General features: G+C 40.8%; 1 protein-coding gene across 2 annotated transcripts in view; it reads right to left on the bottom strand.

Moving 5' to 3' along the window:
- The window catches only part of EPSTI1 (epithelial stromal interaction 1), a 49,967-nt gene extending 40,711 nt beyond the window's left edge, over positions 1 to 9,256 (bottom strand). For both annotated transcript variants that reach the window (XM_071448312.1, XM_071448313.1), the window contains exon 1: positions 8,996 to 9,256. In XM_071448312.1, coding sequence (XP_071304413.1) covers positions 8,996 to 9,189 — 194 coding nt within the window. In that variant the 5' untranslated portion in view covers positions 9,190 to 9,256. The remainder of the gene's footprint in view (positions 1 to 8,995) is intronic.
- Between the last annotated feature and the right edge of the window lie 6,038 nt (positions 9,257 to 15,294).

Below are 15,294 nucleotides of genomic sequence, written 5' to 3'. Positions count from 1 at the left end.
AGTTTTTATACCATGTACTTTGATGACTTCAAACAGCGTTTGTCTGGTTGATTTAAGTTATAATCTTTTTTTTTTTAAAAAAAGACCTTGGCTTGTCTGAACATGTATGAGAAATCACAATATCAAATCTAGCCCTTTTGCCATGAATCATTTCCTTTATCTGCTTCCGCTTTTTGGCTGGAAGGCTCACACCCCTGGAAGCCAGGTGGGGGCCACTCTTCTGGTGGCCTCATCTTCAGCACCTCAGAAGGACTGCACATGAAATACAGCAAAGATCAATCAGTTTACCAAAGAGGTGGAGGTGACAGTACATTTACCATCTGTTTCCAGCAGATTAAGAGTTGTTGTGTTTAAAACAGTGTTTATTTAAAAGCAAAGTTCATTTAAATTTTATTGAAATAAAGGCAAAGAAAGTGAGGAAGCCAAGTCTTCAGTGGGGGTGGGAAGGGGAGAACAGGACACCACCTTTTCTTTGTCTTTTATCTAATGCTTTGTTTTACTTATTATTAGAAATAATAAGAAAAAAAAAGGCAGGGGGGAGCATTATTGAGTTTATCTAAATTTATAGTATTCACCTTGGTCTCTGGAAAGATATGCCAGAGTGTGGGTTTGGGTACTGGGATCAGGAATGGCCTTAAGCTGAAGGAGGACAGGTTTAGGTTAGATACTAGGAAGAAATTCTTTACTGGGAGGGTGGTGAAGCACTGGCACAAGTTGCCCAGAGATGTTGTGGATTCCCTATCCTTGAGTTGTTTAAGACCAGGCTGGATGGGGCTCTGAACAGCCTGGTCTAGTGGAAGGATTCCTAGCCACGGCAGGGGTGTTGGAACTAGATGACCTTTAAGGTCTCCTAAAGAATCATTCCATGACTCTCTGATCAGGGGGAAGGAGGAGTAAGTACATGGTAAATTTCTTATGTGAGGAGTGAAAGTCAGGGTCCAAAGTGGTTCCTTGCTTTTTAACCCTACAGGAGTGGAAGCCAAATGAGCTGTTGCCTGAGAAACTCCACCTGCCCTACCAGTTCTAAAATCTGCACCTAATATTCATTATTTTCTTGAGATTCTCTTTTTGAAGGAAAGAAAGTTAATGCAAAAACCCACCACCAGCTTCCACCTTGTGTTGTTATCCAGTTTGCAGGATATTTTATGTCATTTCTTTGTTCAGGCAAAACCTCTGATCCAGTTAAGCCTATAATACCTGCTACAGCCTGTCAATTTAATATTCCAGTCAGTTTCTGGGTTGCCACAGTAGCCATAAGTCTGGAGCAAATTATCCTACTTACCTGGGGAGCAATTAAGGAAATGTGGAGATTTGAAGCTATCAGTGGTCTGCAGAATTTTGTGCTTTATACCAATATATGAAGTGCTTCAAAATCCACAGACAGAAAAGATTATAAAGAATTTAACTTTACAGTTTCCCTAATAATGATTCTAATTGTTGTAAGACTTAAGCCTATCTTTGAGGTAGGGGTGTTTTATAAATACAAATACAGAAGTCACTGGAAGGGGGAGAAAAAACATCTTACCCCAGTTACAGCTCTTCAAAAAAGACAAATCATCTTCTGCCTTTATGGATCATATTAATCTTGATGAGTGTTTTTTGTTTTATTTTCTGTGCAGAAAATGGGAATGTATTGACTCATTACACAGACTGAACAGATATTAATGAGAGTAAGAAAGTTGTAACCCAATATGAGAATGTATCTATCTATATTGAAATAATAAAAAAGGAATCTCCTATGATTTTTCAAGCAGATACACATAATATACCACAGTTGTGGGATTATAAATGCCTATGCAACAATATATCACTGTGGTTTAACTCCAGTCAGTAACTAGGCACCACATGGCTGCTCGCTCACTGGCATGGGATGAAGAATTGGAAGGGTTAAAATGAGAAAACTCATGGGTTGAGATAAAGACAGTTTAACAGGTAAAGCAAAAGCTGAACACACAAGCAAAGCAGGAATGGATTCACCACTTTCCATGGTCAGGCAGGTGTTCAGCCATCCCCAGGAAAGCAGGGCTCCACCACATGTAATGGTGACTTGGGAAGACAAACACCATCCCTTTGTACATCTCTCCTTCTCCTTTTCCTTCCCCCAGCTATGTATGCTGAGCCTGATGCCATATGTTACGGGATACACCTCTGCCAGCTGGGGTCAGCTGTCCCACTGCTCTCACAACTCCCTGTGCACCCCCAGCCCTCTCTCTGGTGGGGTGCGAGGCAGAAAAGGCCCTGACTCAGTGTCAGCCCTGCTCAGGTGGAACAAAACATCTCTGTGATATCAACACACTTTTGGCCACAAATCCAAACCATAGCCCCACAGCAGCTACTATGAAGAAAATAAGCTCTATTCCAGCCAAAACCAACACATACAGAGAGAGATATAAAACATTTCAGTAAGGAGAAACATGCAATAATGTCATAGATAATCTCTAATGATAGTTTACACTTTGAGTGATCAGTAACGCCATGTCTAAAAACTTAAATTTTGAATCATATGTGTAAGACTACTCTTCTAACTAGCTCAAGAACACCTCTTCAGTGCTTTAAAGGCATTGATGATATCAATTTTTGTTCTACTTTCGTTCAGGTTTGTATAAAATATTTTATTTCTAAAATTGAAAAACCCATGAGGACTGCTGCTCACTGGTAATAGGTTTTGCAGAGCTGTGCTCTTCAGTTTTTCCTCAGGTCCACTCCAGCCATGTACCACAGGAGAGATATTCAAATGAAGTGTGAAATAGTTTAAAGAGTTAGAAAAGGAATGGGTGTTATAAACTGTATCCAATTCCCCTGTGTTTTATACCGTGGGTGTATTGGTACACGAATGTCACAGAGCTGAAAGCCAAACATCTTGCCCTGCTGGGCAGAGTACTCTGCATAACAGACAGAAAATAAGGAGAATGAAGTTGGAGAGCAACAAAAATGACTAAAGCTTGGGAAGGAGGCACAGGCAGATTCAGCCAGAGGAGGGATCTAGGGTAAGATACTGCATTAGATAGTATGTTAAGACTGAATTTAAAAGAGATCAAACTGCCAAAGCCAACTCTTGAATTTCCTTCAAAGATACACTAAGCTGAACTTTGCATTCATTTATCAGGAATTGTTTTAAGAGCTGTCAAGTCCACACCATCACAAAGTATTGTTTTCACCAAAGCTCCCATGCCTGATGAAGCAGCCACATGCTGCTGAGCAGCACAGAAGCTGCCAAATTTAAGGGCTATAAGATGCCAAATCCCAGCAAGCAGATAACTGTCCTGTAGGTATCCCTATTTTGTAATGCGCACACAGCCAGATGCTAATGATAATTGACAGCCACAATTGTAGACCTCAGCTGAGCAATATGCTCTGTGTCCCAGCAGTGCCATAAGCAGATCTTTAAGAGAGTGTACAAACCTTACATGCAGGCCTGGGGCTCTGGCTTTCCATCTTTATCAGTGACATCATCTTACCAGTTTGCAGCTCAGAGACAAAAGTGATATACTGGGGCTTAACATTACACACTGTCTGATTTATCCTCACTGCACATGTGCTTTTAACACAAGAGGCAGAAAATTAATTACATTAGCAGGAAATGTTCATCACCAAAAATCTACCTCCATACATTTTGTCCTGTGTTTGCCACAGGCCAGGAATGCACTTAACACAGTTCAAAAGATGTCTGGAAGATTATTAAACCAGGGTAACTCACTTCTGTATCTGGTCCCTTTCATTAAGATCAGACAGCATTTTTGGCATTGTGAGGATTAAAGCGAAGAGTTAAATCCTGAAGAAGTGAACTTGCAAGGGGGAAGAGTTAGAAGAGAGAGGGCAGCAGAGAGCAGCCCAGGAGAAAGAGTCGGAAGTCTGCAGGAAAGAAACAGACTTGAGGCTCTGCTTTTACCCACATGCTTGTAGAGAAATTCCTGAAGTTAAAATTTGGTCAAAAGACTAAAACTGAAACTTGGAACTGAATTTCCAACAGTTCAGATGAGGCTCAGACTCAGCAGCTTGTTATGGTCTTAGCACATCCGAAAGAAGAGCAGGTGCTTCAGCCGTACTCTGTTTTGGACAATCTCAACCAACTTCTGAAGATCCAAAGAAACTGGCACCCTGAGGGATCAAATTAGGGAGCCAAGGGGTAGCTCTCAGCCCAAACTTGGCTCACAGCACAGCTTTCTCTCCTCTGGAAACACTAACATGCCATGAGTCAGATTACACCAAAGGGGCAGAGCTCACTGTAGCGGGGCTGTAGATCAGCAGCACACCCAGCAAAGTCTAGAAAAGTCAGACATGGCTGTGCTCGTGCCGTCCCCACATGCTAGAGCAGCACAGTGTCAGGGATGTAGGGACAGGGATGTAGGCATGTAGGGAGCATGCCAGAGCCAGCTGGAGCACCTGGTAATCACTGGCCCTGAGGAGCATGGAGCATCATACGTGGGCAGGCCAGGCACTAGGCTTGGCAGCACCGAGTGCTGAGCCGAGCTCTCCCCTGCAGGGCCATGCATGTGCTGCATGTCAGGCTTGCCAGCGTGCCTGCAGGTCAGATGCTGTACCACATGAAGCCTGAGATTTGAGCTAGTGCCATGTTCATCTCTGCTTCCCCACTTCTTTTCTTTTCAACAATGTATTTCCTCCTCCACTGTCTCTGCATCAGAGAATTTGTCCTTTCATTGCCCCTGACCAAATGCAACATCCTCCCATACATTCCTTATTCATCACCTTGCCACAGCTCCTCATCAAGCCATGTATCAAGAGAGCACGTCAGAGCTTGTGCAAAGCAAGCTCTTCCAAAAAAGCCTTCTAATACAGAATATGAAAAGACTTCCTTACCTACCCCAAACATTATATGGCACAGCAACCCCCCCATCCAGACTGACAGAATACTTATTGTCTTACGGAGACCCTGCCACCAATCCTGTGCCTGAAGAAAAGGCTGGCTATGGACCATGGCAAAACTGGGCATCTCCAAAGCACTCCATTGGGCTGTAAACATCAGTACATCAGCCTGAAAAACAGAGAGCTGCGAGACTACTCCTGTGCAGCAAGGGGAGAGCTAACCTCTGGACAGATTTTCCATAATTCAAATTACCTGTCTTGCATTCCCACCAGTGGCTGGGCAGTGGGGAAAACAAGTATTTTGCTAAAAATCTGCATACAGTTTTGAAGAGTATCCTAGGCTATAATATAAAGATGTATTCCATTCCCATCCTCAAGAGCTGCTGAAACCAGGAAGGGCATTGTTTGTTCCTTATCTCCTGTTAATGGACCATCAATGCCTTGCTGCATGACTCAGAGAAAACTCCCTCCAGGAGCCATTTCCCTTTAATGAGCCCACCACATGACTCACAGCATGACATCAGCCCATGGTGAGATGCTCCGCCCAGGGGGGAGGAGCTAAGTATTCCCACCTGGATATAATCTGGGGTTGGGACAGGACAAGTCTTTTCTACTGCATCTTTGGTGGGAGACTACATCCTTTCTACAGAATCACTGCTCCAGCAGAACCACATTTGCTACTCCAGGAGGACTGCAGCCACCAATCCAACTGGACTGCTACCAACACCCTGACCAAAAGGGTGTCAGGTTGTATTCTGACTCTGTCAGTGGTTTTTCTTTTTGTATTATTGCAAGTATTTTGATTTTGTTTCTTTTTTTCCTTTTCCTAATAAGTTGTATTTCTGACTTGGAGTCTCTCACTGGGTTTGCTTTCAAACCAGAACAGTGAGAAACTTTTTTTTTTTTTTTATTTTAAAGAAACTTTAGTTAATGAAAGAAAAAAAATCAGAACTGCTAAGTACAGCCTGTCAGCAATAGGATGAGGGGTCTTATAACACCATAGATGTTTTGGTTTGGTTTTTGTTGTTTTGTTTCTTTTTAATTCAGGATTAAGATTGGAAAAGAAAGGAAAGAAAGCTCTGATAGATTGATAGATTTGGCTCCAGTGTCAAAGAATACAATTTCTTGAGTCAAGCATTCTAGCAAGTCTGCTCTCCTTTCAAACAAAATTATGAGGAACTGTTACCAGCTCTGCAGCAGTATATCTTCAGGCTTTATTATTTTGAATTTCAGTTTTTAATGGATTTTACCAGAACCAATATTATTCTTGGCAGCTTTAAAGGCGCTAAAGGCAGACTGCTGAATGGGGGCAGCAGTTTCTTTTTCAGGCACTAGCTATAGTTCACCCTCTAATTTCCCCACTTTCCTCCACCTTTCTTCTGTACAGACTTTTGTTTCTGAATAGGTATGAACAGGGGCAATTTGGGAATTTGCTTTCTACAAGTTAATTTCATGGCACTTAGCAGACAAAGTGAAGCCACTTAAATGTGAGCTTGTTATTATAAGCACTTTCAAGCTCTTGTCATCCTGGTGACTTTTTTCTCCATGGCCTGAAACCACATTCTATGTATAACTGGATGGGGATGTACAAAGTGTGACTTCAAATTTGCATTTGAACAAGTACTTTTCTTAATTAGGACCATTTTATTGTCACTTCTCGCCCTTGACATATCATATAAGGGCTTTTCCAAACCAAAACTATCTAAACTCTAATACCAGCTGCCCACCTTGTATTTTTAATAGTCTAGTTTGAATATTCAGTGCTGAACAGGACTGCAACATGCTACATCCCACACATAGTTCCTGTGTCCAATCTAAACAAAAGGTCACCTGATCTGACCCTAAGATGTTCCTGAGATGTTTACCCACTCCCAATTTTTCTCACAGCCTGAGACAGAGAGTTTGCATTGAAACAATTCACACAGAACCTTCAAAAGAGACTCCAACTCCTGCTTTGCTGGCAGCAAAACCATACCCCTGTCTGTTTTCAAAAAATAGCAAGCAGAAGCTGGAATAGAGACACTACTTGGCACAGAGGTATCCTGTTTGGGCCCCTCATGTTCCCTCTGCTATGCATATTCCAGAAATCCTTTAGTAATGTTAGTCTGTGCTTTTTTCTGTCACCCTGTAACTGCAGCTCTCCAGCTGCTCTTGTTATCCCAGAACCTGAAAACCTGAACCTGAGGGTGTTCCAGTATTTTAGTTTTAAAGGTCACATTAAAAGATGTTGGTGGCTAAAAAGCTAAGTCAGGTTTATCAGCGGTAAAATGATATTTTAATCTGAAATCATTCTTGAAATGTAGCTTGAGAAAATGAACAAAGTAATAATTAATGAAACTTCTTTTTTCTTTAAGAATAAAGATCCCCACTGTTCTGTTTCAGTATTTCAGATGCAATCTTCTCCTTTAATCTGTATTAGTTAAGGGAATTGCAGTTTAAGTGGCTTCATCCCATTCAAACTGCCAGGTAGCATTCCCTTTCTAAAGGGAAGGATGCAAACCCCCCTCTCATTCACTTCATTTTTTTATTAGAGTATGAGTTTCCCACTCATATTACATGGTTTCTATTCCAAACTGCCTTTCCTTCATCCCTCTTCTCATTAACTGAATACTAATGCAGAGTTTAATTTGTACATCTGAGATTTAGGAACTAATTCTTTGTTAGTACTTTATGAAGACAGAGAGAATATTTTCACATAGCAGAAAATAGTGCTTGGTCTTTGCAGTGGATGCACAACAGCTTTATGTCTGCAAGAATCATGTAAGATGAAAGAGGGAACAGGGATTTGTGTGATTATATGTGCTCTGGCCTTAAATTCTGCAGGGAGCTCTGGCAAACCAATTGATTAATTATTCACCTAAACCTTTACCAGGGAGTTTGTATGCCAGACAAACTGGGTAAACATGGTCATGCCAATGGGAAAACTCCCACTGGCCCTGCTGCCCCCTCCTCCCCCTGAAAAAAAACCCAAACAGCAACAAAATACACACATTACAGCTACATAAACAAACTGGGGCTGTCCTTACTCTACTGTGGATATGTGGCACTGTGAGAGCAGGCAAGACAGAGAATTTTTCATATTTGGAAATGGCAGAAAATAAAGAGACAGCAACTAAAGAATTGTTGTTTGCTCTCCTGAAAGTCAATCATTAAAGCGCTGATGGATTTTAAAGGGACTCAGCTTTTAATAGTCCCTGTATCACTGCTACCCAATAGACAATCATTCATGGGTTTCAGTGGAAATCTGCTGATCTCTGTTCACCATCAGCTGCCTGCCACCTCCTCCAGAGGTGGCTCCACCTTCTTCACTCAGAAAGAAGGGGAAGGAAACTGAAACAGTTTGCAGTTTTGCCAGCTGCCCTTTGAAAGACGGAAGAAAAAGAAGCAAGCTAAGCAAAATCAGCACATAACAATAATGATAATAATCTTAGCATTACATGCACTGTTATAAGAACTCAGAAAAAGCACATATGGTGGAAAGGAATAAACACTTAGCTATGGTCATCTAAGTATATTTACATTAAACATACATGCATAAAATACAAACACAGAGCTTTCAGTTTCTATTCTGTATTATATCTGCAAGACAGAGCTTCTATAAGTTATCTCAGGATTGTCAGTGGAAAGCAAGAGAGGAGCTAAGCATAGATTCCAATAAAGCACCAAATGCTGAAGCTTTGGTTTTAGTTTTGTGAGCATGAAGTTCCTGGAAGCTGTTCTGTGTCCTTGACTGCATTCAGAGCAGTGTTGGAATGCAGCCTATATCCATCTCTTAAGCCAAAGTAAGTATTTTTAGACTTTCCAGGATGAAATATTAGGAGGCACAGAAAACAGGGAGCTAGAACCAGATTTGAAATTTCACTTTGAAAAAAGATGCCAAGGTACTTTGAAAAAAAGATGCCAGACACCACGTATCCAAGGTACAGAACTGGCCACTGCTATGGCACAGGGTGTAAACCATGCTGTCAAGAAGCCTGCCCGAACAACCTGGGTCCCATGTAGGAATCTCTAAGGAGATGACAGCATGCTGCTTCTATGCTCAGCCACATTCAGGCTCTCTGTAAAGTATTTTCACCTTTAAAAGTGTGCACCTTGAGTAAACTGGAGAACAGGCACCCAGTGCAGGTAGTAATCTGCATTGGTAATCTCAGTTAGGCTCCTTGTTACTTACTACTGCTTTTGCTGTTGTTGGTGCGCTGATGCTTGGCCTCCTGGTTTCTCTTCAGATGCTGTCAGCTTCTGGGTGTTTTCATGCTTCTCTGTTTCCTTGTTGCCATGAGGGTTATCCTGAGAGGAAGATGGCGTATTCAAGGCAGTAGCTGTCCTGTACCTGCTGCCTTCCCTCCATCCTCCAGCCCCAGACATGGTTTTTGCAAGTACCTTGCCTTGACAGAAACCAGTATTGCTGCTATAGCTAGGGGAACACTCAAAACTTTGGAGCTGCCAGAAATCAGTTTCAATTCCTGGTAAACTCCTCCCCTTCCTGAACTTCGGGCTGGCAGGAGTGCCAATACATGTTCTGGTTTCTGAGGCATCCACCAGCTGAAGCTCAAGTTTCATCATCTCAATCACAGTACCCAGGCAGACAGAGGTCACAGGGTGACAGCAAAGCTGATCTGCACTAATAAACCAGGTGACAACAGTTTGTGTAGAAGTATGGGGAGGTCTGACATTTTTCTGATAATTTCTGACATATATTTCTGACATTTTTTTAACCCAGCACTTCCCTATGATAGAGGGAATAACTCTTGGGGGTGTTATTACCTACCCATGAAGGTGAAAGTGTGGGTCCCTTGGGGTGGATTACAGTGAAAAAACAGTGAATGATCAGTGTTTGCAAATATGTGTGTATATATATGTATATATATGAACAATTTGTTTGCAATGGAAAGCAGCTATATAGCCATTTTGGTTATTATTATCTATAGCAATATGCCAATATGAAAGCATAAAGGTATCATGTAAAATGTGCAAGGGGAAAAAAAGGAAGAAAGAGAAAGAAAGGATAAGAGTAGGAAGATGCATAACTACCACCCCTTGATTTACAATGAGACTTGAGTGTTGCTGTTGGTTGAAGTGATGATTGAAGGTCTTGATCTATCTGCGGGGGGATGTGTGTAAGAGCAGGCAATTTGACATGGTGGAAAGCACCACCCTGTTTCCACAAGATCTGCCTCTTATCAGCCTCAAAGCCCAGCTTGTAGACTCTGGCAGTTATAAGTTCATCTCTTCTGTCTTTTGCAGACCAGAGGTTTGTCATTACACAACCAAAAACTCATCTCATTCTTGGTGAGTGACAAAGCTGGTCTCAGCAAAGCACCCTGGTGCCTTCACAGATGGGCAATTACTTTGAGTCATAGTCCAGTCTCTCACAAGGGGGTTTTTGGTTTCTGTTTTGCATGAGTGTACAAGGAAAGATGAAGCTAAAAACTAACCTTCAGATAAATCTTAAGGCAATGGTCCTGAAAAATTCCAATTTGGCTTTTCAATTCTGCTCATTCAGAAAACTTCTTTGAATTTCCTAATTATACCTCAATAGAGGACAAATACATGATCCACTTACTGAAAATGGAGATCCTTTGAGTGATCACATGCAACCAGTGGCGGTGTATCTATGGGATCTGCAGGGCTGGAGATCACCAGCAACAGTTTTAACATCATTAGTGAATAAAAGATGTTTGTCAACTTCTAACCCAAGCAAAAAAGCACTAGCAATGCTACTCCAGGTTAATGCAGCAGAACTAAGGAGATCCAGCTCCACTCATGCAGATCTCATCCCTCTTTGTCCTCAGCTGATCAAGCTACACTAGAAACACACCACTGGCCAGGTACATGGACCACCTAGGTCTCACAGCACTCTCCACACATGCAGGGGAAGGAGTAAAGTAAAATGCCATATGGAGAGCCACAGGCTGCCTGGTGGTCCTAATGCTCCTTGGGACCCTGCCACCAGCAGCTCACCTCCCAGAGCTTCCATATCCACAGGAACCCATCTCCTAGGGCTGCCCCAAGAAGGCAGCACCAATGGTCTCTCCTCCCCCTGTCCCTGCTAACATGCTCTGCAGCAGAGATGATCTTCATTTGTCTACAAACCATTCTGCAGACTTTGGAGTGCAAGGGCAGTGTGTTGTAAAGGGATGAACTGGTACATAGTCCCTTGCACCACTTCCCTTTACAGATGTATATATGTGTTTAATGTACAAGGTGGTGGCAAATGAAAGCAAGCACGAAGCTTACTCCCTTCCATAGAACTGGAGGGTTGATACAGGAGATGCAGGAGCACTAGAAGTAGCACAGAAATTATAGCCAAAATAATGTCTGAGGACTGCAAAGATTTATGGGATAACAGCTGTGCCTACAGACACCCTATCTGGTAAAAATCCAGCTTTGACATCTGGAGTGTTCTTATCCACGCAGATTGATGTCTTAATAACCCATATTTAATTACAAAAATTGATTATAATTAATGTGGCCACTGCTGCTGTGTCTTCAATCCTATAATGTTATGTAAAATTCAGATCTAGTGTCGTTTTCCTTTTAAAATTTAGAAACTTTTGGCTGAAAACAGTAACTGTAGAATCTAAATATTTATATCTATATTGCTCAAAAAAGAGGGATATGAAATGAACCCAAACGCTAGAAGCTTGATCACTTTTGTTGCTTCCATGCTCATTTATTTCATAGCTCTGTTGTGGACAATCCAAACTAGCTCTATCCAGGACAACATCCAGGTCTGGCTCTAAGGCTGGTCCATGCCAGACACGACCCCCAGAAAGTCAATACTGACTAGTGTACCAGATTTACCTTGTCCGCCCTAAATATCTCTTCATCACTATCCCAGCAACCTCAGACTCACCCCACAGCCTGTGTGTGCTACTCCAGTGTATCATTCATCAGCCCTTCAGTTTCATGCTGCTAAAACACAACATTTCACAGGCTGCAACCCAGCTCTTACACTGCTTCAGGCGCATTGAGCTGAAATATCCCCAAAATTATAATCAAGTTCCAGGATCATGGCAGTACCACCTAAGGCTCTCAGGATGTTTGGAGTTTGGTAAGGACATGCATATTGCCTCCACTAGGATCCACCCAGCCACTTAGCTACTTCTAGCCTAGTGGAGGCTAGTCTTGGGCAGCATACGTGTGGGTCTGTACTAGCTGTGTTTAGGAAAAAGGATCAGCCTCCAGCCCTGTTTTTTTTAGTGTCATAGATGTTAAATAGATGCTAAAACATCAGAATGCCAATGCATTCAGTCTCCTTAAACACCACCAGATCTCAACCTTCCCAAATCCTACATAAGGATTTTAATTCAGTAATTATATTTTTCTAGACCCACCGAATACTGACTGCCAATTCTCTCTAGGGGCTATATTTATAGTTGCTGCACATCTCTAACTGGATCTGAGGCTGTGATGCACTGGTCCTTGCTATCAAGTGAGCACTCACACAGTTGGTGGCTCCTTCCCTCCCTACCAGTAGGATAGGGGAGAAAACAGGAGAAGGAGTGAGAAAATCCGTTCATCAAAATAAAGCTTTTTTGTCTGTAAAGCTCTGTTGCCTCCAGCTGTTAAAAACAATTTTTTTAATTTTATTTTTTGGGAGACAGAAAGACAGAAAATGATCTTTCTTTTGCTCTGAGAAAATTCCTCAGTGGACATGTGAAATATTAAGAATCGTCATATTCCCTCCCTCACCTGTGTTTCTCATGAAATTGCAATAATAAAACAAAATAACTTCTCTGGAGGAACATTTTCTACTGAACCTTTATTTCCAACTCTTCAGCATCATGAACTATACCAAAAATGAGAGGTATAAGAGACCTTTTCTCACTATAAAGGATCTGGGTCAGCCAAGTCATCATTTCTTTGGGAATGTTAGATAGGATAAAACTCTCTTCTATGAAAGAAATAGTATTAAAACCCCCATAAAATTAAAACAATGTAATGTTCCCTATCTTTCCTTCCCTGAAGACAACTGTTTGTTCTTCATTATTTTACTGTTGGTTCATGGCATTTTAAGGTTTTGAATTTTTAAAGAGTTTTTTTTCCACAACCACATTTCATTAAAAACTAAGATTTTTATTTAATCCAAGAATACTAGAAGCCTAAAGCCTGAAGAAAAACATTAAAATGAGGGAGACCTTTGAAAGGACAGCCAGGTGAGCTTTTATACCACCCACTTTCTATTTTTCTCAGAAGCCAGGAAATGGTATCAGAAGGCCTTGATTGCTGGAGAAATGTTTCTTCCTTTGTCATCAGCATTAAAACACTTAGTCCTGCAGCTGAATATGATGCTCAAGGGTTCACATACAAAGCTTTTTTTCCCTGGATATTTTAGCTAAGTAGGTAAGACACACAGCTGAATATACTACAGAGTGTATTAAGTAATTGATAATTGGGAACATATCTATATTTTAGAGCAATGGCAAATGATGGCAAATATCCCCAGAAGAATATCTATAATTAGAAATGCTTATTTAGTTGTTATACCATGATGGCAAAATAAGAATTGAATTTTTAGAGGTGCATTTTACTTTACCAATGTTTTTTCTAGCTGAGTACTCTACTTTCCTCTACAATTAGGTTGATTGCTTTCTGCAGGGTTGATAGAACTAATTGTTACCGCTGAAGATGCTGGAGAAGAGAAATTTCTATGATCTCTGGAGAGGAGCCCCAGGAGGAGGGTAAAATGTCAACATTTGGTTAAGATTTATTCTTGTTTAGATTGAGGACTGGAATTTGTCAGGTTCAGCAGAAAGAATGCCATTAGGTTTGACAAGTGCGTGTGTGTGGATGTGTTGGGTAATCTATTTAGGAGATGTAAAATGCTGCACACACTTCCCATCTTATAGCAAAAAGCTGAAATTGACAGTACCTGTCAAAAGTATCATCTTCCACCCTCTAAAAGAAAATTGACCCTTGCTTTCTCTACAGTATTACAGCATTACAGCAGGTCCACCTTTAGCTAATACTGCTTCAGCAAATGGAAGTGGTCATTGAAAATATAATTAACCTGGGGTCCAGAATTTGCTGTATTGAGGTGCAGTGCCTGAAGATTATTGCTACATTTTAGGAGCAGATCTTTAGCCTGGGGGATGCTATGCATATCTATATTGCTATATAAATAACACTAAATAATAAAGCAGGGCTGTTTTAAAGGTCTGATGTTATAAAAACAATCAGGACTACAAATGAATGATTGATATAATTAAAAATGCCTGCAAAAAATCTATTGGAAAAGGCAAAATTAAGTGGTAAACTGCACAAATGGTATCAGAAACAAAGATGTCTAAGAGCTATTGCTCCAGCTCTATGTCCAGAAGGAAAGTCCTTGAGAAGTCTGGCAGTATTAAAATAGTATTTGCTGTATTCTTGAATAGATATTTTTTCTTAACAGCCTTTAAAGCATAGATTTACTTATTCACAAAAGATACATGAGCTTTTTGGCATATATACTATCTTCTACAAGGAATAATTATACTCTTTGAATTCCTAAAGGCCATGATTAGTTCCAGCTTAGGATTTTATATAATATACTACCTTGTGGTACCTAGTCAACCAAAGGTGTCATACAGACAATTATAGTGTCTAGAAAGAACATTACATTCTTTATTGTATTATGGTTTCAAATACATTACCTAAATAAATTAGTAGAAATCCACAGCTCATGGGGTTTTTTTTAACTTTTATAGTATATTGTGGTAATTAAATATACAAATGCTTGTAGGAGAATTAACTCTTACAACTTCTAATCTTGGCTGAGAGGATTTATTCTTCATTCATTTGTATGCTCATGACAATTCAGCAAGGCTCAAGTACTGACTTCTCCAGTTTTATATGATATGCCTCATGATTTCCTTGATAACTTTCAATTATACTCTCTTCTCTGCCTGACCTCAGAAACTTTTAATCTTTAGGATGAAACTTTGGTCACAGCCATTCTAATTGGACTGATCAGGTGCTACATTTACAGGTTCTTTGGAAATTCTCAGTGGTAAAAATCCCAAACACACACGGGATCCTTGTTATTAATTTCACAATATTTAACCTGGTTTAACCATTTCTAGATTCTCCTTCATTCCTGACAGAGACTCTTGCCAGCATGGATCCTGACTGCAACATGGAACACTGCAGCACAGACTGGTTAGGGAAATAATTTATAGGAAAAGTATGCAGACAATTAACTTCAATGGCATAACAAATCTGGACAACATTGCTACACATTAATAGTGACAATATGCTGGAACACACCAGTGTTTAGGATTGAATTAAATAGTAATGGACAGATTGTCTCCACCAGCACCATCCTGTGCATAAAGTAGCACACAGCTGTGCCACGCTGAGAGGAGCTTCGGGAGAGAACCATAACCACAGACCCAGCTGCTTTCATTCCTCCCCTCCTGGCTTCCAAGGAAAACAAACTACACTCTTTCACTCCTGGCAGAAGATACATTCTCCTCATGTTGATTA

The sequence above is a fragment of the Agelaius tricolor genome, unplaced genomic scaffold (genome assembly GCF_023055355.1).
Source record: "Agelaius tricolor isolate 1412-34295 unplaced genomic scaffold, bAgeTri1.0.p SCAF_26, whole genome shotgun sequence".
Classification (NCBI taxonomy): domain Eukaryota; kingdom Metazoa; phylum Chordata; class Aves; order Passeriformes; family Icteridae; genus Agelaius; species Agelaius tricolor.
The sequence above is the reverse complement of the archived record's forward strand: the minus strand, read 5'-3'. Positions and strand labels throughout refer to the sequence as shown.